Source organism: Lissotriton vulgaris, chromosome 6 (genome assembly GCF_964263255.1).
Source record: "Lissotriton vulgaris chromosome 6, aLisVul1.2, whole genome shotgun sequence".
NCBI lineage: Eukaryota > Metazoa > Chordata > Amphibia > Caudata > Salamandridae > Lissotriton > Lissotriton vulgaris.
The window spans coordinates 1,101,046,853-1,101,073,882 of NC_141694.1; the positions used below are offsets into that span (position 1 = coordinate 1,101,046,853).

The 27,030-nt window shown below is 44.9% G+C and overlaps 1 protein-coding gene across 3 annotated transcripts in view; it reads right to left on the minus strand.

Annotated features, from left to right (window-relative positions):
- Positions 1–3,238: 3,238 nt before the first annotated feature.
- The window catches only part of PHACTR2 (phosphatase and actin regulator 2), a 553,469-nt gene continuing 529,677 nt past the window's right edge, over positions 3,239–27,030 (minus strand). Inside the window, exons 11-12 of one of the 3 annotated variants that reach the window (XM_086927168.1) lie at positions 25,611–25,687; positions 3,239–11,399 (exon numbers count right to left, since the gene is read on the minus strand). In XM_086927168.1, the coding sequence (XP_086783294.1) occupies positions 11,384–11,399; positions 25,611–25,687 (93 nt within the window). In that variant the 3' untranslated portion in view covers positions 3,239–11,383. The remainder of the gene's footprint in view (positions 11,400–25,610; positions 25,688–27,030) is intronic. The other 2 variants (XM_086927167.1, XM_086927166.1) reach the window with 2 other exon arrangements.

A 27,030-nucleotide genomic window follows, 5' to 3' on the forward strand; every position in this document is an offset into this window, starting at 1 on the left:
TTCACAGCCGGTGCTGCAATCACAGCCCGCCACCGATGTGGCGACCAGTAAGAGGACAAAGCTGACCCTCAGCAGCCCCTCAGCTCCTTACACGTCAAGAGAGGTCTGTGCTCGCGTAGCAGTGAAGGGACCTGACGGGTGCTCCACCAGCACAATGGTTCCTGGTTGTCCGGAGACAGACGGCTGTCCGCTCGGGTCTGTGATTTCAGGCGGCACACAGCTGAGGCAGGAGATCACGCTTCACTGTGAGGGGCACGTTCTTCAAACAAATGCCAGATAAATACGCATGCCTACATCTTCTCAGACAGCAGTAGGGAGCAGAACCAGGTAGCATTTATCCACTGTGATGGTGAAAGGAATGTGCTGTAACAGTGCACTAGACATGCACTCTGAAGAGCATGCATCCTGGTGTGAGACTGAATGCCTCGTGCACACCGGTAACGGTGCACACACACACACACACTGTTCTTCTTGTTAGAGCGCACACACAACCACACCCCAGCACTTCACAGGTCGTTAAAAGACCATTTGCATGTTAATGAGGCCTTGCTGTTGTTTCACCCCTTCCAAGAGCCCCTGCAGCTCCCCCTTTCTTTCCATTCCTGTTTCCTTAAAGCGGCGGATCTGACACAATTATGCAGGTGTCATTTCTAAATTTCTAGCGCTGCCACTGCAATTTCCCACATCGCGGCGCCCCTGGCAACTGATAACGGCGCACCGGGGCGCCGCGGCGCACAGTTTGGGAACCACGGCCTTAGATGGACATTTTTTATCATTATGTATGAAGGTAGCCAGATTATACATTTAGGTATTGTGTATCTCATATGTTCCATATTATCACTTGTTTCCTAGTGTGTGTGCTATATTTGATTTTAGGAGATGTACTTTTTTAGGTCACATTGACCTAAATAAAGTTTTTCTGAACTGAACTAATAAAATGGAAACCACGGCTCAGAAGCTGAAGAGGCTGTCAGGAGAATCTCTGAAAAGGGGTTTGCCTTATAGTCCTCCAAGAAGAGGCACAATCAAGAACCTCTGCAGCCTTTTTTAAGACGTGTGTGAAATGCGCTGCATCCTCCTCTGACAGACGTCCTGAAGGCTACTCCAAGTCCACCCCTGGCTAGGCATTGAGCCCACTAGTATTCTTGAGGGAAAGCTTCTGCCCAAGAAGGAAGGAACAAATTGGCCACTTCACTATTGTCATTGTCATCCTGACTAACTATCTCCCATATTTGCATGTGGTCTGCATCAGGGCCAAAAAGGCAGGCCCGGACTGGCCGTTGCGGGCACCGGGCAATCCCCTGGTGCGCCGCAAGGGTGGGGGCTGGTTTTGGGCCCTGGGGGCCGTTTTTGCAGCATAGCTGCAAATTCGGCCCTGTAACAAAATCGGCCGAAAACCGGCCCCGGCAATGAGCTCGGTCGCACCCCCAGTGGGCCTTCCGAGCACTTTGCCAGGGCCGGTTTTGGTTTTCAGTCCGGCCCTGCAAAAAGGTAGCCCACTATGTTAAAATACTCTGCTTTAGGCAATCGCCTGTAATAAGTCTCCTCCCTGTACTGGGATTTTTCTTTAAAGCTCTGCGTCTGTCTCCTAGAGTGTAAAAGAATAGACTTGGTCTTTGGAATTGGCTCCGAAGCAAGCACAAGTTTGAAGATCGCCCTGGGGCTGAGATCGGTGGGGGCACCAATGGCGGGGTTGTGTCACCCAGGCCAGATTGACATCCAAAGGAAGGGGTCAACTGGAACTGAGGGAGGGTCCCCCAGCAGAAGTCTAGTCAGAGGCATCAAGGATTTCATAGGGCCCAAAGGGTGTGCCAGGGACAACTGGAACAAGGTGGAAGAGCGCAAAATTGGCTAGAGAAAAGATTGGTGCAAAGCAACTGAAACTCCTGGTATGCCAAGAGCGATCATGTGCCTGGTGCTGGAGCGAGGTTCAGAGGTGCAGGCGATACCAGGGTGATATCCACTAATTCAGATTCTGGTGAGGACTTTAGAGCTGGAGTCTGGGAATGAAGTTTCAGACCCAGAGACCTACTACTGAAGCGGAATCGGTGTCTGGACACTGTGTAATCTGCCTTATGGGACTTCCTGTTCTCCTATACGTCTTCTCCTCGACTACAATTTCTCCTGCTTCAAAGACTACTTGTTGAGGGTGTAGAATGGGATGTAGAGCGGGTACTTGAGAGGGACCTGGAGTGAGAATGACACTGAGTCCAGCGGCAGACCCACATCCGTGTCATAAAGAGTTTTGCCTCCTGCTCCTTAGTGGCTTTATGAGTGAATGTGGCCACACTGACTGCACAAGTCATGCTTAGGCCCTAAGAACCACAGGCAGAACTCATGAGGATTCAGAACAGACATCGTTCCATGAAAGGAACGACAGGGTTCAAAACCTCACTTAGTGCCTAAAGATATCCTGCCAGGAAAGCACCACCTACTGGAAGAGGAGAAGTGTTGCAACTGTTCAAGACTCCATCTGGCGCCCTCGATGAGAGTCAAGAGGCCAGGAATCTGCAGGTAGAAGTATCCGTCAGAAAGTCTGTGTATTCTACTTTGGCCTGCACAGAAAGGTTGTCATCTTGCCCTATCCCATCTTTTTTCAACCATATCTTTATATAAAATGAACGAGCCAAACAGTTGAGATAACCATAAAAGAGGGCTTTGACTGAGTAATAGTGTTATAATTCATCTGGAAATTAATTTGGTCCACTACTGGAGTATTTTGTATTGTGGCCTATTTCCCTTAACCTTAGACAGAACATGCCTATCATCAGCCTATGACTGAAACTTTAAATTTTGCTTCCTTTTGTACCTCTTGTAAAAGTTATCAAATAACATGTAAAGCGCTCTGATACCTTCAGGTCTAGCTAGCGCTATATAAAACTCAAAATTATGATAATAATGTTAAAGAGTGGATTTAACTAGATGTTAAACAGGTACAGAGCTCAAGTGAATCCTGAAGCAAGCCCTTTTTTAATTGCTGAAGAAGCGAATTAAATGTACCTAGTGTGACAGGCCGTTATCACAAAAGAATCGTGGTTGTTCTCCTCGCTAGGGCTGACCCATCTCACAGAAGTCAACACTGGTGATTCACTGGTCTGTTATTCTCCTCGCTAGGGCTGACCCATCTCACAGAAGTCAACACTGGTGATTCACTGGTCTGTTAATGCCTCGGGTGCACATGTACAGAGCATCACGAAGAAATTTGATAGAGATTTGTGGAGAGAAATAATTATGCATATTTTCCCAACAGTTTTATTGAGGTAATTGTTTTTCAACATACAGTTAAAATACCTAAACATTTTCTAAGGCACTTTTAGAATTGTGCACAGCAAAAAGTATCTTAATATATGTATTACTATTCATATCACATTTTTTGTTTATTAAATAAGGTTAACACAACATACACATTAATAAAACACAGTTACATTATAAAAAAGATAATACCGATTTTCTTTTAGATAACAGTGGGAAAACTATATACAGTTTATGTGTACCCATATACATATACACACATGGTAAGTTGCAGTACAGATGTAGAGCAAAAGATATTGTCTTATATTTACCAATGTACACTAACGGTGGGAGTTATTTACACTTTGCAAGCACTCACCTTTCTGTGAAATGCCTACAGCATCACATGGGAAGAATCACAGATCAAGGCATCATGTCCCCATTTCATCTCAGATGCCACTCTCACTGCCCGCTGAAGAAAGAGAGGCGTGGCCTACATTGCTTACTACAGCTGCACAATCAAATATTTAAAAGTGAATTTAAACTGAATTTGCTGCTATGAACATCATGTGCGCAGAATGCAGGGTGAGAATGTGAATCTCAACTGTGCTTTTATTTTCCACTCCTACTAAAAATGTGGACGCTGAATGAGCCAGCATGGTCAGTGTTCGCGCCGTTCCTGAAGTACTTTGTGTTTCTGAAAGAGCTGCTGCAGTGTGGTGGTATTTCCCACCAGCCATTGATTTGTAGGACGCCATGTTTACTTCATCCTGAAAAGGTTCGGATTTCATTTCTGTTTACTATTACTAATGCAGCAGGGAACTGAAAGGCATTTCTCAATCACCAGATCTCAGAATCCCAACATGTATGGCTCTCTTGGTTGTCTAGAAAATGATTCTACTGGCATTCACAATATACAATGCTAGCGCAAAAAAAAAAAAATACATTCTTGATACATGAAATAAAAATACTCCAAACTAAATAGGCATGTGGCACACAAACGTTGGCTTTCTCAAACATTTGGTCTACAGGGCCCTGTTATCTCCAGTCATCTTTTGCTTTCTAATTTTGCCCCTCCAACAGTACAGCAAAATGAAACATTTTTAGAATTTAAAGAAAAAGCCCGACTGGAATGTTCAGAACATCTGTAATATTTACCATGTGGGCATAAGCAAAACTCTTCAAAACAAAAAATATTAAAACAATAAAATGTACACAAATTAAATAACTTAAACTACCCTTGCATGTCCATCTCCCTGTTCTGCTTTGTTGATTGCCATTTAACGTGCACATGAATGAGTAAATGTGCATTTAACTCTTCTTTGGGGAAAGAAAGCTCATTTCAGGCATCATCACAATGGTACAGGACCAGAGACGGTGGTGAGCAGCAGCGACTCACTGCCATCTGCATAGGTTGTTTCTTCACCCAAACCCAAGATATGACACTGAATACTGGCACTGAACTTACTTGGGAATGTCTATAAAAGCACATCAAAACGCACCAATAAAAATGTGGTACAAAAGATACGTGTTGGCATTGGGAAAAGTAAAAAAACGATGCTGACTGAAATAGGAAACCCAAAACAAAATCTTCAAAATAGGGAAAAGCTGGAACAACTAACAAAGGATATACCAATGATAACCAATGGATTAATTTGTATTAAAATTACACTTATTATTTATGGCAAACGGCTCTATTACCAAAGTTGATTATGTGTACATTAGCCCTTTTTAGGTCCAGATTCGACTACTCAAACATTTAGTGTCCACCTTCTTTTAAAAAATGTTTTTTTTTTAATTAAATTACAATTTGCGTTTATATTGGTCAAAATGCTTTAAAGAATGCCATATACGTGACATGTCCTGTTAGTCATGCATTTGGATTCCGTATCGGTTATGCTGTCAAAGTCTACAACACCAATACAAGTCATTAGGTCCTTGTTCGTTCTCTGCATTCTGCTCTGGGGAACTAACCAGCATTATAGACACTGTTTACAGTTTGTAGCCTGATAGGGGTGTCTTAGATTTTGTGACTGTAGCCAACATTTTTTTTGCCCGACAAAAATATTTCTTTATTTTACTTCGGGGGTGCAAGTACAGAAGTTTGACTCAGTCCATCAAGCAAATACATGCTTCTATAGTTGTACAAATAAAAGTATCAACATGTTTCTAAACTAAGCCGATTTCACCTCACTGTCCTCTCGGACATTTGTAGAACAGAGTGTTCTGTGTCAAACCATACTGCACTGCTAAGAGCAAGACATGAAACCAAGCCCCACTGAGTATTCAAAGCACTTGAAACAAGCCTTGGTGTCAAAGGCTGGGCGTCAGCATGATCTGCTAATGGGAAGGCCATTGGAGCGGGATCCTATTGTTAGTATTCGTTCCTTTGGGAACACGTAATCTATGAACATTCAAAACTGTCGCAAAATAAACTCCTATAATCCTCTAAGTGCCCTTTAGCGAAAAGGACATTAGATCTTACAATCAGACACTAGTTACATAAAGCAGCAATTGGCAACATCATGACTGTTCCACTTGGGCGGCATGTATCTTTTTCGATGACGTGTGAATTGACGAATGAGCAGAAGTCCTATTTTTTGTATTTTTTCTTTCTTTCTTAAATAACTTCTGTGCTTGTCTACGAGCCACTGTCAGCAACGTAACGAAAGAAATCTGCACGTTCAGGGAGGCAATAATGTAAAACTTAAAACATGTTTTCACACAGCAGAATGTCCTTAGCTGCGATTGATTGTCAGGGTCTGTAATCTCTGGCCCTTTTGCCAGAGGTTTAAGAAACTAGAACTACATGTAACAAATACCCTGTAAAAATGCCTACTTGAGCGCGTTTTTCCACTATGTATTCTTTGCTGTTCGGCCCTCCTTCTCACAACCAGCCATGGCTCGCCCCCCCCTCCACTGGAGGGGTTTTACATGTTGTGAGAAGTTGTGCACAACGCCACACAAACTACATTCTTAAGCTCACCGAGCACCAAAGACTTCTTTCTGTGCTTACAGTTATTCATTTTTCCAGCTGCCGGAAATTAGGTTGCTTTTTTTATACTTCTGTTTAAAGCACTTGAACATATGTTTAAAACACACACCACACATAGTTCACCTTGTTTACACCCACCTTTGCCCCAACGTGTAGAGGTGTATTTGCAAACAAATTATTCACAGCCTGAGCGCGGAGAGTACTAGTAGTTGGCCCTATTTTCAGCTGAAGAACAGTGCCAACCACAAGAGGGCGCCAGAGGAGCAGCAAAGAACCGGTACATACAGTGAGAAAACATTGGCAAGGAAGAGAAGTGCATCTATCTATACAAGTAGAATAAATACATTGCCCGCACCTGGTTCCCTTCCCTGTATCTAGAAGGAAAGGAAGGGCCGAGTCATTCGCCCTGAAACAGCCTCGGCGTTGCACAGTGTGCAAACGCATTGTTTTAACACAACATTGACAAAAGAAATGGCCCACGACAATTCCTTTCTAAACCCAGTGCCCGCTTTAAAGATTGTGCAGCGCGAACTAAGCAGCTCTTCCAAACAAGGCAAATTAACATAATTGTTTCTAGAACATTTTGGAAGTGTTTAATTTACAGCCTACATCTCTACTTCTCGAATCAATATACTAGGGAGAAATGCAGACGCTTACTTATATGGCAAATCTGAACTGCTACATGGAGCTGTGTATTTTATTGATATGCAAACGCGTGACCATACTACAGTCACTGATGCAGGCTTTACTTCCAGTTCTCTGAGCAGCCTGTTAGCATCTCCACCTCTTTCTGCCATGGGTTCAACCCTTCAACCTATAAATCCACTTTTATAAACCATGTCCCAAGCAAAGCATTCAGTAATGCTTGCAATTCACGACTTATGCCACCATTTTAAAATCCACGTTTGTCCTCTTAAGTTCCTGACGATACCAGTATATATTCTATTTACTTAAATAAAATCACAATTACTGGCGAGCATAAATTACTACATTGAAGCAATCTTTCAGATACATTTCGAGAGGGTGGGGATTAAAGCGGCGAGCCTGTAGGCCCGCTTAAAGGCCTGAAGGCGTGTTATGGCGGGTTGCGCCCTAACTAACCAAAATCTAAACTTTTCGAAGCTCTGCTGATTCCTGGGATTTGCAAAAATCCCTGTGAACCTCCAAACACGAGCTGCTGGAAACCATGCTACCTCCCTCCGTGTGACGTCGTCACTCGTCTCCTCCCCAGCGGGACCGTGTGTGTTGGCCGGTCTCGAGAATTGTACAAGGCCGATAGGACTGGGCATCTGTCAGCGTCTGCACTATATGATATTACCCTGGAGCCCTTTCAAGGTCTGACACCGCAGTTCTTAAAATACCGTGCAAAAACGTCATTTTTTACAATAATAAACATTTGCAGCGACAGTGGAGTTTGGCACAGTTTGAAGAGACAGCAGTGCGTGGTGGAAATAAAGCAGTATTTGCGCCCTAATAACAGCCGGAGGATATTTGTTGCAGTTCACTGAACCAATCCAATGTTTTGGTCAACTTGGTGTAGGCCCTGAATTCTAACTGTTGGACTTTAACACTTTGCATACAGGACACAGAGAAGACATGGACAATAAATCACAGGTCCTGCTCACGTGGCAGCGGTTCTATCAACAGAGGACCAGCCTGCAGTGGACATGTGGATACAGAGGCCTACACCTCACCAGAAACCATACCCAATAGCCACTTTCCGCTTTTACTACGTAAAAATGTGGAAGTATCTTCAAGATGCTAACCTTGCTGTGCTAAGCGTGGGCACCACAAGAACATCTGTGGAGAAGGTGAAAGGTTGGGAGTTTTTGGAAAACCATGAACTTGTTTCTAAGCGCTTACCTATGCTTTTATTCTCCCTCTGGAACAATCTGCATGGGAGAATGATAACCTGTCGACACGTGAGCTGCTGCGGATACTTTCATGCATCGCCGCACTAAGCTGAGCTTCATGTCATGTACCGCGAGATGTCTCACCTGAACCTCCATTTTATCATTACCTACTGCAGTCTGACCAGCTTTCGATCGCGATAACGTTAGCTTGTGCAAAGACAGCCTTGGAAGCATCACCACAAGCAATCCTACTCTTCAATCTTCTCCACTTTCATGATCCAATAAAAAATTCACCTCTTGTACAGTCTTTTATAATCCACGCCATTGTAACAGGCTGGGACTGGCGAAGTTAGACTCTCTCGAAAGAAAAAGGTTGCAAATTCAATGTAGTGTTTTCATACCAAGGGCATTTTTAACCGAAAGGTGCAATGCATCCAATCCCTGCTTGATACTTTTACTAGCTTTGCAACCGCGGACAAGTAGGGGTTCCTTTCATTGCACCACCCACTGGAAACGATGGGGTGCGAGTAGGGGTGAGACTGAGGCGTTGTTTTCAACAGGAATGATTTCTCCACAGAACAACCCATCCCGCAAACAGCAGCGGGTTGCATTATTTGTTTTCAAGCATGTGCTGCCAGTCACCTACCCACTGGCTGCAAAGCATGGTCATGTAGGAAGAAAGGCCATTTTACATCCAGCGCTCTCGTGCTTCAGAATGCGGCCAGGGCACATGTGGCTAGTGGTCCTTGCAGGCTCATCAAGATCTGCCAGCTCAGATCTCTAGTGGAATCTTTGTCACAGGAGAAAAGAGATGGGAACCAGTTTGAAGGCAGATCACAGATAGACTATAGTGCAGATTTATATTACTTGAAGAGCAAATCGTCTGCCCGGTTAATGATAAACGGGTGGGCCAATGATCATATCTTCCCCTATAAAGAAGCGATGCCTAACCCAAAGCCCAGAAATGCAATATTGAAATTTAGAGTCGGCCTGAACCCATGTAACATCAATTGGAAGATAAAATCACTTATGTCGAATGACCAAGGTCTGTGCTCTTGTGGCCTGCAAGTAAAATGTAGTAGTCAACATATCTTGTTGGATAGTTTGTGGTTTTTAGAAGAACAGAAAAATATTTTAAAACCTATTTTTATTGTTTATAAAAGTTTCGGTAGGGACCAAGCACTTAGCTTATTGACACATATGAGATTTTTAAATGTAGCATGTGCAATAGGAATATTTTTAATTGCAATACAGGAGTCATTGAAGGAAATGGTATAGTTTGAAACGAATAGTTCTTAGAAATTCGATCTCACCCATGATCTGTGGATTACTCTAGATTCTGTATAAATGTATAGCTAATGTATAAGCAACTCCTTGCTGCCTAGGTGAAGAACTAAGAGTTTTATATACCTGGGTCTCCCATTGTATACTTTAGTAGGTTTTTATTATGTATTATATTGTTTTATGGTGAAACTGTTGGGATAAATCATATTTTAATTGTTTGTAATGTGCTACTTTTTATGGCTAAATATGCCAACTAAAAATATTTTAAAAAGTGAAGTTGTTTGTTCCCTACAAAAAGCAAAAAGTGTGCACAGTAGCTTCACGCAGTAATGTCAGAATTGTAAACAAAGTGCCCGTATGGGCTTGCTCACTGCTTTCTTACATGTGGTTTCAATTTTGTTCCATGCTCATAGGAGCTATAAACTGTACAAGTAGTGAAGGACTTGGAAATGTAACCTAAAATAAATTTTGGAGTTCTAAGAGCAACATTTTGGAGTTCTAAGAGCAAAATGCGCATGCACAGTACATAAACCTTTGATTGCAAAATCTTTGTTTAGACCTTGACGTCTTTTTGATAACAACACTCAATATTGGGAACCCGAAAAATAAACCTGCTTCCCTTCCACAGTGCATAGCCCTTTTTTGAGCCTGCGGCCCGATGCATGTGGCATTGATGCGCACTGCGGCTTGAGACTGAGGTGGATACCTGTTCATCAATAAGTGCTTTAACAGAAGGCCAGTTTTTTCCTTAACAGAACACATTTGTTGATCTGTCGCGTGCTGCATGTTTCTTTGAGGCCCATAGCGCCCTTTATAATAACTTTGCACATGCATTTAAGCAAGAACTCACTATCACTCACTACCAACTTACTGTTGTTTCAAGAATATCAAACATGGCAGACATTCTGCAATTATTTCAAGGCTGTCGATGAACAATTGTTGGCCTTCTGTAATACTTTAACTGTAGCTAAGGAAAGGGTCGAAGGACAGGACCACTGACCTGTGTTATGTTTAGACAGAGATAAAAGTCAGATTGTCAATGCAGTTAGTCTTAGCTCTGAGTTGTGCATACCATGAAAAATTCAGCAAATCAAACATGGACCACCTCCATGATTGCGATACACACCGAATTGTTCTGTTGTTACGAAGTCTCCTTCGTCGCTTGCTCCTAACACAATCTTCTCCGTATGACAGTAAGCTTGTGGTGCAGTGAAGCCCAGCAGATATGGCGCAACCAGTCTTATAAGCTTCATAATGAGGATTCTGGCGATCCACTTACCAAAATGTGAGACCTCGTGTTTAGGAATTAAAAGCAAAAAGTTGAGGCTACAACACCCAGTACTAGCACTGTGTTCACTGGCACCACGCAGGGATACTCAACAAATTCTACTGACGTACTGAGGCCACAAACAAGCAGTAGTACTGTGTTACGGGCAATAAACAACAGCTGTTTGATGCACATATATTGCACTACTTAAAATCCTTGATTGTCTGCAGTTTTAGGTTATACAAAATTAAATGCCTCCTTAAAACATAAAATGCTTTCTTGGAGCAATTTTCATCCAGAGGCTGCCGCCTCTCTCATTTGGGCCAACAGTTTGAGAGGTCCTTTGACTCCAAAGGATTCGTTGTGTAGGCGACAATCTTAATCTCCAGGCCTACAAGATGAAGCCTACTGGACTGTCCAGGGTCTGCTCCCAGCACCATACCCTTGCAAAAAGTCTTGTCCATGTAACGGTCTGCATGATCTTTCCAAATGATCAAGCGGCAGGGGTGGACGCACAAAGATCACGGTGAACTAGCCGTTTCACTTTATTCGGAAAATAATCATCTGCCCTTCAAATTCCGGAGGATCTCCTCTTCAAGTAAGGTCAACGGCATCCGATTCCCTATTAATTACAGATTAAGACGTAGTATATACACACAAGGTGTTGTTTAAGATCCAGTGCAACCTCAAGGCTTTAGGAAATATGATTTCCAGACCATGCTGGGCAGTACTTGATAATAATTCTGCAAGACGTTATGGGCGGTGAAACCTGCAAAAATAAATAAACAGAATTACAATTTGAGTTTATAAACGTATAGTTACACCAACGGCAAGACACTTGTTCTTTATACTTTTATAACTAGATTTCTAGAATGTTTTGTTTACTCAGAAGAATATCATGCCTTCTAACTTTAATAAATGAGATCAAGTAAAGCCCCTTTTTTTTAAAATCGGGAAAACATTATGGAATTTTGCTCTGGATTTGAACTTCCCAGCCACGCTCTCATTTCTTTAAGTTATGCTAACTCGGGCACCTTTCCACGCGCCTTCTCTACTTTGTCAATTGCTTTAAATCAGTTGAACTTAATCACAGTTCGTGGTGGGGAGTGAACTTTACACTCGGGAATAGATTTTTATCCACAGGTTTCATGTTTAAAATGAACGTTTTTGTGCTCAAATGGGTCGTCAATCTCTGCAAAGTAGCTGCTGGTCATTTTTGTCTTTTTGCCTCATTTCTATTTTCAGTATCTTTCTTTTGCATCTCATTCAATGAAAGTGCACTGGCTTGAAAATGGCTTTAATTGAGAGCCTTATATACGGATATTGTAAAACACATTTAATCTAAATATTTATTGTCTAAATATGTAGTCTGTATATCTTGATAATGGTTACTTTCAGACCCAGTTACTGACAATACCTTTAAAAATAATTAATACTCTAGTTCAGAATTGTTTAACATGCAGGAAAACATTAGCAATATAAAGGAAAATGCTACTTACCAGTATGCATCTGTTCTTGACATGTAGAGCTGATGTTCTACTCAAGTGGCAGCTTCTTCAACGCGAACGGAAGGTTTCTCAACGCGAGCAGTAATGTGCGACCGCCCGCGTTGAGAAATATCACCAGGAGGTGGTCTGGAATACGATTTTCCCTGCTCGCCAACCTAACGTTGGTGAGCACAAGTGAGGAATAAACTTCGCTCAATAGAGCAGAGTTTTACGGAACTACGCATGCTACATGGAGCGGGAGAGGGAAAAACTCTGTGAGTGGAGTGGAACTCCATGCCCAGGCCTAGTGGAAACATGAGGAATGGCTGAAATACAAAGAGCTTGTAGGAACTGAGAGACCAAGTATTCTGTTTGCACAACACTGGAGGCCTACTTTTTGTTTCTCTCCATCTTCTTTCGAATCATGATTGTACTGGTTCCAGTAAACATTTAAAATCTGATACAAAGTATTAGTGGGATACCTCACCGTTGCTGCTGCTGGCTCCTTGCAGCCGTTCCTTCAACTTCACGACTTGCGGTACCCGCTCCGCGGGTCCCGCTGCGCTGCTCCTTTCCAAGGGACACCTGGACTGTGATTGTGGGCGAACTGACAGCTAGCTGGGCTGCGAGTGCTTGGGGTCCGGACTTCGTTTCCCAGAAGCCCCAGTTCACCCCGCCTCCCGTCACCTGGCCACTCTCCCTGCTAGCCTAGTCCCGCCTCCACATTTAAAAAGGTGTTTGGAAGCTGCTTTCTTTGGGATACCTCACCGTTGCTGCTGCTGGCTCCTTGCAGCCGTTCCTTCAACTTCACGACTTGCGGTACCCGCTCCGCGGGTCCCGCTGCGCTGCTCCTTTCCGAGGGACACCTGGACTGTGATTGTGGGCGAACTGACAGCTAGCTGGGCTGCGAGCGCTTGGGGTCCGGACTTCGTTTCCCAGAAGCCCCGGTTCACCCCGCCTCCCGTCACCTGGCCGCTCTCCCTGCTAGCCTAGTCCCGCCTCTACTCTTCAGCCCTGTATTTAAGTCAAGTGTAATCCCCGCGGCGCGGGAGCGTCCCGGGAGAAGCCCGGGACAAGTGCGGGCCCTCTGTGGCCCTCAGAGGCCCGGAGAGACTGGACTGGGCATTGCCCCCTGGCCGACAGTTATTCCTGTGCCATTGTAATTGAGCTTACATTGCTTGACTATTAATAGCTGCTACTTCCCGCTAAAATGTCGCTTGCTCCGCCAAATTCTGATTCGGCTATGTCTGATAAGCAAGGGGGTTTGTTAAACAGAACTTTGGACAATTACTTTACAAAACCTGTTGCTGACATTTCCAAGGGAGCCACCTTAGATGAGCGACGAGCGGAACGCCGTCGTTCCGTAGAAATCATGAAAAACAGGCCAGTGATTACTCCATCCCAACCTGCTATTTCAAATGACGAGGGCTGTCAGAATGTTAATGATAGTGTACTTTTGCTGGAAAGCCAGTCACTAGCATTTAAAGATACCATTCTTATACATAACACTTGCCCCACACCGATTACAAATGGTCCCCCCTCTATCAACCATACCAGTACTCCTAACACAACAAAGCCACTGATTGCCCCTGCTCCTATTCTAGGCAAAACAACACGACATAGGGCTAAAAAAATAATGCCTACGCCTAGAATTTATGGTCCACCCCCGAACAAAAAACGGCGGAAAAGGGGGGATTCACAACAAATAAAGTTGAGCCACTCCGACTTTGGTAAAAAGACAAAGACTTCTGTTGAAAATGCTAAGGATTTAATAGCCACAACAGAAGGAACTAGTACTTTACCTCTGCCCCTACCCAATATGCCTATAGATATGGTGGCTAACCTAGATACCAGTGTGACTGACAATATGCCCCAAGTAGTCCAGGAACTCGCTACATTGCATAGTATAGAGAGCTTAATTAGAAGCTATTCAATAGCAATCCTAGAGAGACTGAACAAAGTGGAGGATAGATTAGGGAAAATGGAACGGGAATTAGGAAACAAGGGAGCTGCCATTAAGCCAGTTGTAAGTAATGTCACACAAATCACTGCATTGCCAATTCAATCTATTATAACTGCCCCAACTTCTGCTCCAAATACGAACCCATCTACCTCGAAACCCCCTGAAAGGAATATGCTACTTACCAGTATGCATCTGTTCTTGGCATGAAGGGCTGCTGACATTCATATCTGTGCATAGATCGCCGCCTAGTGTTGGGTCCGGATGATTGCACATTGTTGTCCTGGAAGAGTCTTCGAGGTATCACGAGATAGGTGGCTCCTCCCCTGGACTACAGTGCGCATGGGCATCCTCTCCATCCCCAGATTGTTTTTCGCCATTGTGGCAGAGATGGAGTGTAATACTGAAAATGATGACCATGCCTGAAAATGCTTCTGAGAGCTGCAGCTGCGACAGGCACCGGGGAGGAGGGTGGGCGATATGAATGTCAGCAGCCCTTCATGCCAAGAACAGATGCATACTGGTAAGTAGCATATTCCGTTCGAGGCATGAGGGCTGCTGAATTCATATCTGTGCATAGAATAAATAGCAGTCCCCTCCTTACTGGCGGGTGCCCGTGCTAGCTGCAGCAGTCTGAAAGAGAGTTCTGAGAACAGCCTGACCTACAGCGGCTTGCTGTTTGGAGTGTACATCTACGCAGTAGTGTTTGGTAAATGTATGTATGGTGGTCCATGTGGCTGCTCTACATATGTCCTCTAGAGGAATATTACCCAGGAACGCCATGGAAGCCCCTAACTTGCGTGTGGAATGCGCTCTTGGGGGAACTGTTAATGTGCGTTTAGCTTTTTGATGACAGATCTGGATACATTTAACAATCCACCTGGCTATACCTGACTTTGAGATAGGGTTGCCTTTATGTTGTGGAGAGAATGCAATGAAGAGTTGTTTAGTCTTCCGAAAGTCTTTTGTCCTGTCAATGTAATACAGGAGAGCTCTTCTGACATCTAAGGTGTGCAGTGCTCTGTCTGCCACCGAATCTGGATTAGGGAAGAAAACTGGCAGTTCTATATTTTGGTTAAGGTGGAACTGCGAAACCACCTTTGGCAGGAATTTTGGGTTTGTGCGGAGCACCACTCTATTTGCATGAATTTGCAGGTAAGGTTCCTGAATCGTGAGAGCTTGCAGTTCACTGACCCTTCGTAGCGATGTAATAGCTACTAGGAAGGCCACCTTCCAGGTGAGGAACTGTATTTCACAGGAATGGAGCGGCTCAAAGGGCAGCCCCATGAGTCGAGTGAGAACGACATTTAAGTTCCAGACAGGTGAAGGGGGGTGTCTAGGAGGGATCACCCTTTTAAGTCCTTCTAGGAAGGCTTTAATGGCTGGTACTCTGAAAACTGAAACGTGCTGCCTGTTCTGCAGGTAAGCGGCTATGGCCGCCAGATGGATCCTGATGGAACTGTACGCCAGGTTGCATTGGTACAGATGCAACAAGTAACAGATGATGTTTTGTGTAGACGCGTCCAACGGATCAATGTTGTTGTTGGAGCAGTAAATAACGAACCGCTTCCATTTGGCTGCATAGCAGGCCCTGGTAGTCGGTCGTCTTGCCTCCTTGATGATGTGCATGCATTCTGGAGGCAAATTAAGGTACCCAAACTCTATGACCTCAGGAGCCAAATCGCAAGGTTCAACTGATGGGGATCTGGGTGCTGAATGTCGCCATGGCTCTGCGTGAGGAGCGCTGGGAGTGAGGCGCAGCCGCTGATGAGGCACCACTGAAAGTTCCAGGAACGTGGTGTACCAAGCCTGCCGTGCCCATGTTGGAGCAACCAGGATGAGTGTCATTGAGTGTTGTCGCAGTTTGCGCGCCACCAGAGGTATGAGGGGGGCTGGCGGAAAAGCGTACGCAAATCTGCCTGACCAGTTCATCCATATCGCATTGCCCTGAGACTGCGGGTGTGGGAACCTGGCGGCGAAGCTTGGGCATTTCGCGTTCTCGCTTGTGGCGAAGAGGTCGATGTCCGGATGACCCCACTGTTGGAAGTACGGGCGGAGAACAGACGGGTGGATCTCCCACTCGTGCATCTGATGACTGTGCCTGCTGAGCAGGTCCGCCATCTGGTTGTCGACACCCGGGAGATGCTCCGCCAAGAGGAAGATGTTCCGTTGAATGGCCCACTTCCATATGCTCTGGGCTAGGTGAGACAGCTGGGGGGAGTGCGTGCCTCCCTGCTTCTGGATGTAATACATGGCGGTCATGTTGTCCGTCCGGACTAACACGACCTTGCTGCACAGGTGCAGCTTGAACGCCTTCAGTGCCATGAAGATTGCCATGAGTTCCAACACATTGATATGCATCCGTTGCTGTTGTGCAGTCCATAGTCTCGGCACTGTGTGGTGGAGGACATTCGCTCCCCAACCCTGGAGAGATGCGTCCGTCGTCAGTACTATTTGTGGGACAGGCTCTTGGAACGGTCGGCCCCTGCAAAGGTTTTGTGGGTTCCACCAATGCAGAGAGTTGTAAGCCCGACCGGTCACCAACACTAGGTCCTGTAGACGACCATGAGCCTGATTCCACTGACGGGCTAAGCATTCTTGAAGGGGTCGCATGTGCAGCCTCGCGTGCGGGACAATGAATATGCAGGATGCCATCATGCCGATCAGTTGCATGAAAACTTGCGCCGGGAGGGCCCGCTGAGGCTGGAACCTCCGGATGAGCGCTTGCATGCTGTTGACCCTGGCTGTGTTGGGCTGCGCCATGGCTGACTGGGTGTTTATCGTCGCCCCTAGGTACTGCTGGACATGGGATGGCTGCAGGTGAGACTTTGCATAGTTGAGAGAGAAGCCCAGACTGTGAAGGAGATGAATAGTTCGTGACATGTCTTGGCCGCACTGCTCGGCAGATTTGGCCTGCACGAGCCAGTCGTCCAGGTAGGGGTACACGTGAACCCCTTCTCTGCGAAGGTGTGCTGCCACAGTCGCTAAGCACTTGGTGAAAACTCTGGGAGCAGTAGTGACCCCGAACGGCAGAACTTTGAATTGGTAATGCTGACCGTTGATGGTGAACCTGAGATACTTTTTGTGACTTGGGTGAATGGGAATGTGGAAATACGCATCCTTGAGGTCCAGGGTGGCCAGGAAGTCGCCCTGACAGAGCAGTGGCTGGACTTGTTGTAAAGTTAGCATGTGAAAGTGCTCTGAAAGGATGTACTGGTTGAGGGGTCTGAGGTCTAGAATGGGCCTGAGGGACCCGTCCTTTTTTGGAATCAAGAAGTACAGGGAGTAAACCCCCGCACCCCTTTCGTTGGCAGGCACGAGTTCTATGGCTCCTTTTTGCAGCATGGAGAGTACTTCTTGCTGCAATAAGAGCGAGTGCTCTGCGGACATAGGACGGCTCCTTGTGGGTATGTTGGGGGGGGTGGAGGTCAGCTCTAGACAATAGCCGTAACGGATAAGTTGTCTCACCCACCTGTCTGTTGTGATGTTGTTCCAGAGTGGCAGGAACTGTTGGAGTCTCCCCCCGACGGGTGTTAGATGGTCGGGGGGCAGTGACATGAAGTCACTGTTTGTTGGGAGTGGAGGACCTGGCGTTGTTATTGCCGCGGCCTCTCCCTTTGGCATTGTTCCCACGGTAACCACCTCTGGTGTTCTTATTGTATGTAGATTGCGTGTTGCCCTTGGCGTACTGCGAATGCTGTTGAGCCGGTCCTCTTGTTGCTCCCCTGTTACTGGAGCGACGAAAGGAATTGCCCCGAAACTGCTGTGACTGGAGAGCCCCCATAGATTTTGCGGTCTCAGAGTCTTTCTTCATCTTCTCAAGTGTAGTGTCAACTTCGGGGCCAAACAGGAAGTCCGGATTAACCGGCTGATTGAGGAGAGTTGTTTGGACCTCAGCTTTAAACCCTGAGATGCGCAGCCATGCATGGCGGCGAAGCATCACGCTAGTATTGACTGCCCTCGCCGCAGTGTCTGCTACATCCAGTGCGCATTTGATGGACGCATTGGAGACTTGTTTACCCTCTTGAATAACCATCTCAGCTGCCTCTCTGTACATGTCAGGCATGTGCTGCATCAATTGTTCTAGGGTGTCGTAGTGCGCCCTGTCGTACCTAGCCAACAGGGCTTGTGTATTGGCTATTCTCCAAATGTTAGCGGCCTGCGCCGCCACACGCTTCCCAGATGCCTCAAAGATCTTTGACTCTTTGTCCGGAGGGGGAGCGTCACCAGTGGATTGAGAATTAGCTCGTTTGCGCGCATTAGCCACCACAAGGGAGTCCAATGGGAGCTGGCCTTTGATGTAGGTTGGGTCCACTGGAGCAGGCCTATATTTCTTGTCGATCCGGGGATTGATAACCCTGGCTTTAGTAGGCTCCTTGAAAATGGCAGGGGCATGCTTGAGGACTCCTTTAAGCATAGGCAAAGTCTTGGTGGTACGTTCAGAAATGGAGAAGGTATCAAACAAGAAGTCCTCTTCCACTGGCTCAGCATGCATCTCGATGTCATGGTTGAGGGCAGCACGCTCTAGCAAGGCATTGAACGCAGTAGTGTCCTCAGTTGGTGAAGGTTTCACGACGTAGGACTGAGAGTCTGGAGCGGTGTGGGGGTCATCAGGGTCATCGCCTTGATCTCCTGCTCCAGACCATTGATTGGAGACCTCTTGATCAGTGTCAGTATTATAGGAGAAGCCCATTTGACGAAAGTCTGCATTTATGTCCTCCTCACTCTGTGTAGGAGAGTGAACACCATGGTGTGAGTAGTCCTGTTCCACAAGGACCGGAGAGGTGGTGGAGACCCTCTTTTGTTTGAGGGGAATCTTGTAACCCTCCAAGGGACGGTCAGGCGCAAGCTTCCGTTTGAGGACGGTAAGCTTGCCCGACTCCGAGTCAATATACATTTTTGCCTGGTCGTCATAAGAAGGTTCCTGATAGACGAGCCGTGCCTGGGAGGACACTGTCTCAGTTGACACCTGTAGTTGCTTCGGACGGGCTGTGGGCGGAAGGCCAAACTTAAGCGGCGTCGAGGCCGCGTGCTTCGATCCCGAAGCGCCTGTTCCGGTTTTTTTCGACGCCTGAATAGGCCTCTCACTGGACCGCGCCGAATCGAGCTCCCGGCGCGGTGCGCCTCCATCCTTGGGCGTCGACGACAAAGTCGGGGCGTCCTTGACAGTGGCTTCGACCCTTTTAGCCAGCCCAGCCTTGAGACCCGAGAGGGGCGGCTGCAAGTCCTTTTTCAGCGTAGGTTCCTTGCCCTTCCCGCCATCTTTTGCCGATGACGCGGGCGCCGAGGCGACGCTCTTGTTGACTGTGCCCGGCTTCGAAGGCCCAGCTTTGGCGCCGACAGAAATCTTCGGCGCCGAAGGAGCGTCGACAGCCTTCGAGGAGGTCTTCGACGTCGAACCGACCACCATCTTGAGCAGTTTCGGTTTCGATTTCGGCTCAGTCTGTTTCGGTTTCGATTTTGCAGAATCGACCGATGGCTCCTTCGAAAGGGTCTTAGCCTGGCCATGACGCGGGGCTGTAGACCTCGAGGATGGATCTTGGCTAAGGCCTTTTGGCGACGCCTCGACCGGAGCCGGAGTGGGCTGATTAGCAATGGTAGACCCCGTGGGCGGACTCGGTTCTCCACCGGAGTCGTCATCAACGGCCGCGAGGGCCTGATAGTCGTCCCCTACCTCGACGACGTTCGTGTCAAGGGCGAAGTCCTCATCTGGGTCGTCCACCTCGAAATTGGAGTCGTGTTCCGACGCCGGTTCCGACATCTCCTCGGGAGCGTCGTCTTCAACCTCTTCATCGTCTTGGAAGAGTTCATCGTCCCCGGCATCGAAGATGTTTTCAGGCGCTGGAGTTGACCGCTGGGCCGACTGCCTCGCCGCGCGTCGAAGTTTGATAGTTTTCTTCGAGCGGAACCTGGAGCAGGCGAAACATTTGGACTCGTCGTGGTCGGGGGACAAACAGGTATTGCACACAGGGTGTACATCCAAGTTCGAATATTTTGAATTACAAACGGGGCACCGCTTAAACGGCGTCCTTTCCATCGTCGATGTAGTCGGGGCCTGTGTAGTCGAGAGAATCTTCTTTCAACGCCGATCGAAGAACCGAAAGGGCCAGGCACCGAACGATACAATACCGACGCGAAGAAGGCCTTTTGGCCTTAGAAATCGAAAGAGTATAAGTTATTTAACTGGAGTTAAGATTAGACATCCGAACCCAATGGCGGAAAAAAACAATCTGGGGATGGAGAGGATGCCCATGCGCACTGTAGTCCAGGGGAGGAGCCACCTATCTCGTGATACCTCGAAGACTCTTCCAGGACAACAATGTGCAATCATCCGGACCCAACACTAGGCGGCGATCTATGCACAGATATGAATTCAGCAGCCCTCATGCCTCGAACATAAGATCACTAAACAACACAACCCACCTCCCAAGCAGCCACAAGATAAACCCGATCAGATTCCGGCTGTTCCAGCCAGTAATCCACCTAAGGTCCTGGCAAGCTCTTTAGCGGGGAGACCAACAAGGGTGCTGGATGGTACTAGCAACAATTGGGGGGGACTTTAACGGGTTCCACTCCCAGAACTCCGCCGGAGGCAGTACCTTTTGTTGTAGTTCTTACAGGGGTGCCTGTGTTGGAACCAAATAAGCGGGAGGGTTTTGCACAACTGAAGAACAAGATTATGCATTGGCTGAGTCTATTTAGGCCAATCATAAATAACATCAGTGGCGATATTGGTAACGTTCGCCGTCTTCAGTGGCTGGGGGGTAGACCCAAGGACATCGAGGGTGATGTGGTGGTAGTAAACTTCAGGGACCCAAATCCTGTCCAATATATATTAAACTGGCCACCAGGTAGCACCAACAACCTTATAATTCCCAGACCACTGACATATTTTTATCCAAGATCAGTGGTGTTTCCAGCCCAACATCAACCACCCCAGTTTATAACAACAAAAACCCATCTGAATACCTATCCCTCGACTGCACAGAGTGTTAGGAACCCTCAATATGTGCCCTATCCCACGTTTACCCCAGATCCTTATGGGTGGAATTATGTACCAGCTAGACCCAATAATGCAAATAATAGGAGAATGGATCATCTAAAACCATTCACACCTCTGGAGACCACAAATAGATTTGACATATTCAGTGGCCTAGATGATTGTGATTGATGTTTTTTGAGTTTGGGGGTGAGGAAAGCAGAACACACACCCCTAGTGTAAAGGGTGTTGATAATGGAGTGGAAGTGTTGGGGAACACTGGGCTTTCACCTTTGCTCAATCTGGTCGCGAGGGATGGAATCATGCAGGGGGAGGACAGTAGAATTTCAACAACTGGGGAAGTACCATTGGTGACCCATTCTGTGACCCCAGTTAGAACAAGGGAGCCATTAAAATTGACCCCCGAGATCCTAGCTGGAACAAGAGAGCCTGTAAAATTAGTTTCCTGGAATATAGCAGGAGTCGCAAAAAACTTAAGAGACCCAGAATGGGCAAGTTTCATAGATGGTTTTGACTTTTGTTTGTTACAGGAAACTTGGGCAGTAGTTACACCACACAGACTTGGGTATAAGTCCTTCGGAATAGGTGCTATCCCATCTAGAGGTGGAAGGCCCTCGGGTGGTTTATTAATTTGGGTGAAAGTAAACCTAAGGGTGCAAATAGAGGTGCTGGATACAAATTCCCTTGACATCTTAGCCTTAAAAATAACCACACACGAAGGGAAAATTCTTTTTCTAATAAATGTCTACAACAGACCAACACCTTCATAAAGAGACTCACTAACATTGTCGAAATTATACTGTTTTTTAAGTATACTAGATGGTAGGGAGGATCATGTCATTTTGGCCGGTGATCTAAACTGTAATTATGAACCTATCTTGGGTCTTTGCGATATCTTTGAAGAGGAAGACCAAGCCAACAAAATTCCTGCCTTGGAGAATGCGAAACCTGTAAAATGCTCGGTTTTGGCACTCCAAATAACAAAATTATGCATGGAGTATGGCCTCAGGGCTTGTAACTGACGGTTTCCGTCTAACAGCTTGAAAAGACCAACTTTTAGTAGGAATAAATGCAGAAGTAATTTGGATTTTGTGATCGCTTCTATACCCATCTGGCCGAATATTCTAGACTTTGAGGTTAAGGACAGGCTAGAAAGCGACCACTTCCAGTAAGTCTTTTGATGGAAGTCTCCTTGTTTGAAGGAGCAACTCCCCTTCACCCAGTAGATGGCAGTAATGGTGATAATATTGAGATCCACATTAGCAACAACAGACGTGCACTTAAATGGCCATTTATATTAGACCATGGTGAGATTATCGCAGAAATATACACTCTTTTTGCAGAGACCTTTAGTTCATACATAGGTCCCACGGTAGAGGAGGTTAACCCAATCCATTTTCTGTCACTACACAATTTTTTTTTAATGAATTACAAATTCTAGTTACTAAAATGCCCAAGAAGAACCAACAGAAGACACAGAATCTGTCCCATAGCAAACCTTGGTATGGCAGAACCTGTAGAGAATCCAAAAGGGCTCTTTTATCAGCAATTAAATCTAAGTCCCCTTCGGACATACAAACAGCAAGGAATAACTATAAGTTAGCACAAAAGGCTTCTAAAATAGCCCGGGAGGAGGAAAAATGGGCCGATATGTTGCTGGCGGCTAAAACAGGTGATAACGCAGGTTTCTGGAGGCTAGTTGCCAACGGGAACCATGTAGGGAGAGTGGCCAAGGACATCTACCTGGATGAGCTAACATGGACTAATCATTTTACTAGTCTTTATAAAAAATATGACGATGCTCACATGGATTTAGAAGTCCTACGCTACGAGCACCCCACAGACTGCCTGGATTTTACATTAGGCGAAACTGAGCTGGCAATTAGCCAAATAAAGTCTGGCAAAGCACCAGGTTAAGACAAGATCCCAGGGGATTTATATAAGCACGACCTAAAAGTATGGGCACCATACATAAACCTTTTGTGTAACAAGTTAACCCTTACTTTAGATTTCCCCGAAAGCTGGAGGAGAGCTGAAATTGTTTTAATTTTTAAAAAAGGGGATAGGATGGATCCCTCTAATTATCGGCCAATCAGCCTGATGGACATCCTCCAGAAAATTTATTCACGTCACATTTTACTTCGTGTCAGTGATTGGATGAAGGGAAATGCAATTTTAACCAAATTCCAAGCTGGTTTCCGATGTAAAGTAAGCACAATCGATCAGATATTTAGATTCAGTTGCCTTTATTGGAAATATGTATTAATTAAAAAGGGTCATTTATATGTTGCTTTCGTTGACTTGAGGGCAGCATTTGATTTAGTGCCACGTAATCTTTTATGGAAAACGTTGAGTGCAGTAGGGTTACCAATCAGCTTACTTGTTCAGATAAAAGAGCTACACGAAGGGAATTTTGCGAAAATTCGATGGGGTCCAAGTGGGGAACTAACTCAAAAAATCCCTATCGAGCGTGGTGTCCGCCAAGGCTGTGTACTGGCCCCCACGCTTTTTTCCCTTTTCGTGAACGACATCCCGTCCCATCTAGAGGAATGCAAAAATGACTCTCCAAAACTGAACGGAGAAAGGGTAACATCTTTACTATTCGCTGATGATACTATTCTGATTTCCCAAACTAAGAAAGGTCTCCAGGCACTACTGAATTCTTTTAGCGAATACTGTAGTAAGAAAGGACTGGAGATAAATGGGAAAAAGACCAAATGTATGGCCCTAAATCCAACAAAAACCGACAAAGGCTGTTTATTATTGGAAGGAGTAAAACTAGATTCGGTCTCCCAATTCTCATATTTGGGGGTTACATTAGACTCCAAATTTTCATGGAGAGCACAAATGGAAAAAAGCAAAGTGGCATTCGCTCAGAATGTAAAGCCAATTCTTAGGAAGCAAAGTCTAAGCACCAGCAAAGCTGTGTCTCCGGCGATTGAACTCTTCAAATTTAAGGTACAACCAGCAGTGCTATATGGCGCAGAAATATGGGGACCAGAGTCTAAGGACACCTTTAGTGTCCTGGATAATAATTTCATGAGAAGCCTGGTAAGGGCCTCAAGAGGCACTCCTCTAGTGCCCCTTCAATTAGACCTAAACATCAAAAGAACCGATCACTACACCATAATTCGGCCACTGATGTTATGGGTCAGACTATGGCGGGTGCCCGAATTACACGACTACAGGGACGGGCTAAAAGAAATTATGGAGTTAGATAATTCAAAAACTATCCCATGGCTAAAGCACGTTAAAACCTGGTTTAGTAAAATAGGCCTAAAACACTTTTGGGAGAGTCCAGAGCAACGGCCGCCCAACCCGAAACTAATTGTAAAAAGGGCTTTCTGGAGCTTTATTGTTAACATGATATCAAGTTCCTCAACTGCCAGGACCCTAGTAACAAATTTTCTTAGCTTTAAAGATGAGCCTTTTTTTGAGACCTTTATGGATGAGATAGAGCCCCCTTCTTGCCAAAACTCTATTCCTAAAATTAAGGTATGGGAACCTTTTATTAAAAACAACTTTGGCACGTTGGGCCAAGAGGCCTAATGACCCATCCTTAGTGATTGATGAAATCTGCTCCATGTGCGAATACCATCAGATTGAAAATCTGTTTCACATTTTCTTCTTTTGTCCTGCTTACGTATTGGCCAGGAAAAGATGGATAAAACCACTATGTCTATTGTTGGGTGTGAGATCATGTACACAGGCTTTGAGAATTCTTACAAATAACACAAGCCAAACAATAATATTCAGTGTCAGTAGATTCTTACATTCAATCTTTTTCCTTAGGAAAAAAAAAGGGACAACAGTTGTAAAGAAAGTTCATCCATGAAAATATGAATAATCTAGTAACTAGTGGGGGTTTCTTTTTCCTTTCTTAGTACCACATTGACGTCTGTGCTTCGATTTAATCTTACTATGAAATGTATTTTATCCGATGGTTTTTATGTAATAATGTTCTTAATGTAATGTTTGTGTTGTGACTCTTTTATGGCAACTATGCCGAAATAAAGAACTTTGAATTGAATTAGTGGTTATGATTAACATGTACATGAATTTATTTATACAAAACCTCCATTATTTGAATGGAACTGGTCTGCTTGATTTTATATATGAATATATTATGGAAAAATATTCTCAATTATGCATATACAATTTGTGAATTTGTATTTGATGACTGTGTAGGCAGAGCAGAAGAGTCCATTGGGAGTCAGTGAAAGGGAGATTCTGATATCAATGTCAAATTGTTGTTAAAGTGGTGTGTCCTGTTCCAGTGGCCTGATCTTAAGTAGACAAAGGTAGATTTGAGACAGTCCCCGGAAAAGCTACTAAAATGCAAATTATAGCCCTAATGGGAAAATCTACAGAGTCTGCATATTCTTACTTGTCACTAGATAAAATACAGTCTCTTTATGTAAGAAGAGGAACAATGACACGGAGCAGGCTGAAAGGAGGAGTCTGTGTGCAGAACATCTCAACAGCTTTCTACTCAGATGCCTTTCAGGTCAAAAGATAAGCAATGTACAGTACCTTGTAAACTGTCGACTTTCTTCGTGTACTTCCATTTCTGTGCTTTTAAACTCATTCAGTTCTTTTCGTATGGCAGCCTAAAGAAGAGAATCAGAAAGCAATGGTTAGAGTACTCCCAGTAATTCAGTGTTCAGATACTCAAAGATGGGCTTCTGTTGTGTGTTTTTTGTTGATGTTCAAATCGGATGCTTAGTAAAATGGCACGTGAACCAGTAGTCCATATTTATCCATCTTTTTGAGAAAATCTAGGTATTTTTATTTAATTTTTTTTACAGTTTTATACTGCACAAACTTGGCTCAACACATTGATTGGATCGTTTTACAAGATTACCTTTCAGATGATCAGAGTTTTCAAAGGATGGTGAGCCAAAGCCAGGACTCGCACTTTGTCCCCAAGTTCCAAAGTCAGCAACTATGGTCGTAGGCCCAAACTCATTACTGCAGAGCAAATAACTTCTCATAATACAACTATGGTATCAGATTTTTTTTAAATAAATTGAACCTTACATATAATGATGTATAATAGAAAAAGTACGGAGAGATCAATCAACTTTTTTATTTTTGTACAAGGCACAATCAATTACCCTGTCGTTTACAAATTTCTTACATCTAACTATACATAATTCTATAAAATACACGTCATAGGACGGTGCTATATACAAAGAAAATCAAATACATATACATCAGTTAATTGTTCTTTACACTTTGTCAAGTGTGAGGGTAGCTATAAGTAGATGTCCTAATTGCATTAGGTTTTTGATTTAAATTGATTGTGGGAGGTACCCGTGTCAGGGGTGGGGTTGGGTGTTTGGTTTTTTCATTTTACAAAACTAGGAGGAGTCTTATCATTTTTGAATTTTTCCTTATAGTAAGGGCGCCCAAAGATAAAAAGGATAAGAGGTGTGATACCTCAGGCGCATAGGTGACGTCCTCAGAGTGTATTACTCAGAATAAGGAGTGTACATCTATTCTAGTTATATTTAGGGTTTTTGTAAATGTTGTATATATTGTGTACATGTATTGTTCTACATATGTGGTTGTGATTTATATGTGACTTTTTGTCTCAATATATGTTTTGTATACACTAAGTCTGATGTATATGTATCTCGCATACAAAGAGCACTCAAATTGTAACATATGACGTCAATTTGCTAAATTTGTTGATTCTTCCCCTTAAATTTGGTGGAATCATTTTCAGAACCACCACTTCCAAAACCGAATGCCCTTTTCTTAATGTCTCAGTATTACCTTGGTGGAGATCGAGGATTTAAAATGCAGGTGACAAAACCATACTAGAAGTGATACAGCTGGCCATCTTCTAGGGTACAGTTCAGCCACTTAAATGGAAGATGTACTTTTTACCACTGTGAAACTGTAGTTAATACTTCATTTCTACTTTTTTCAGTACCTTAGGCAGCTG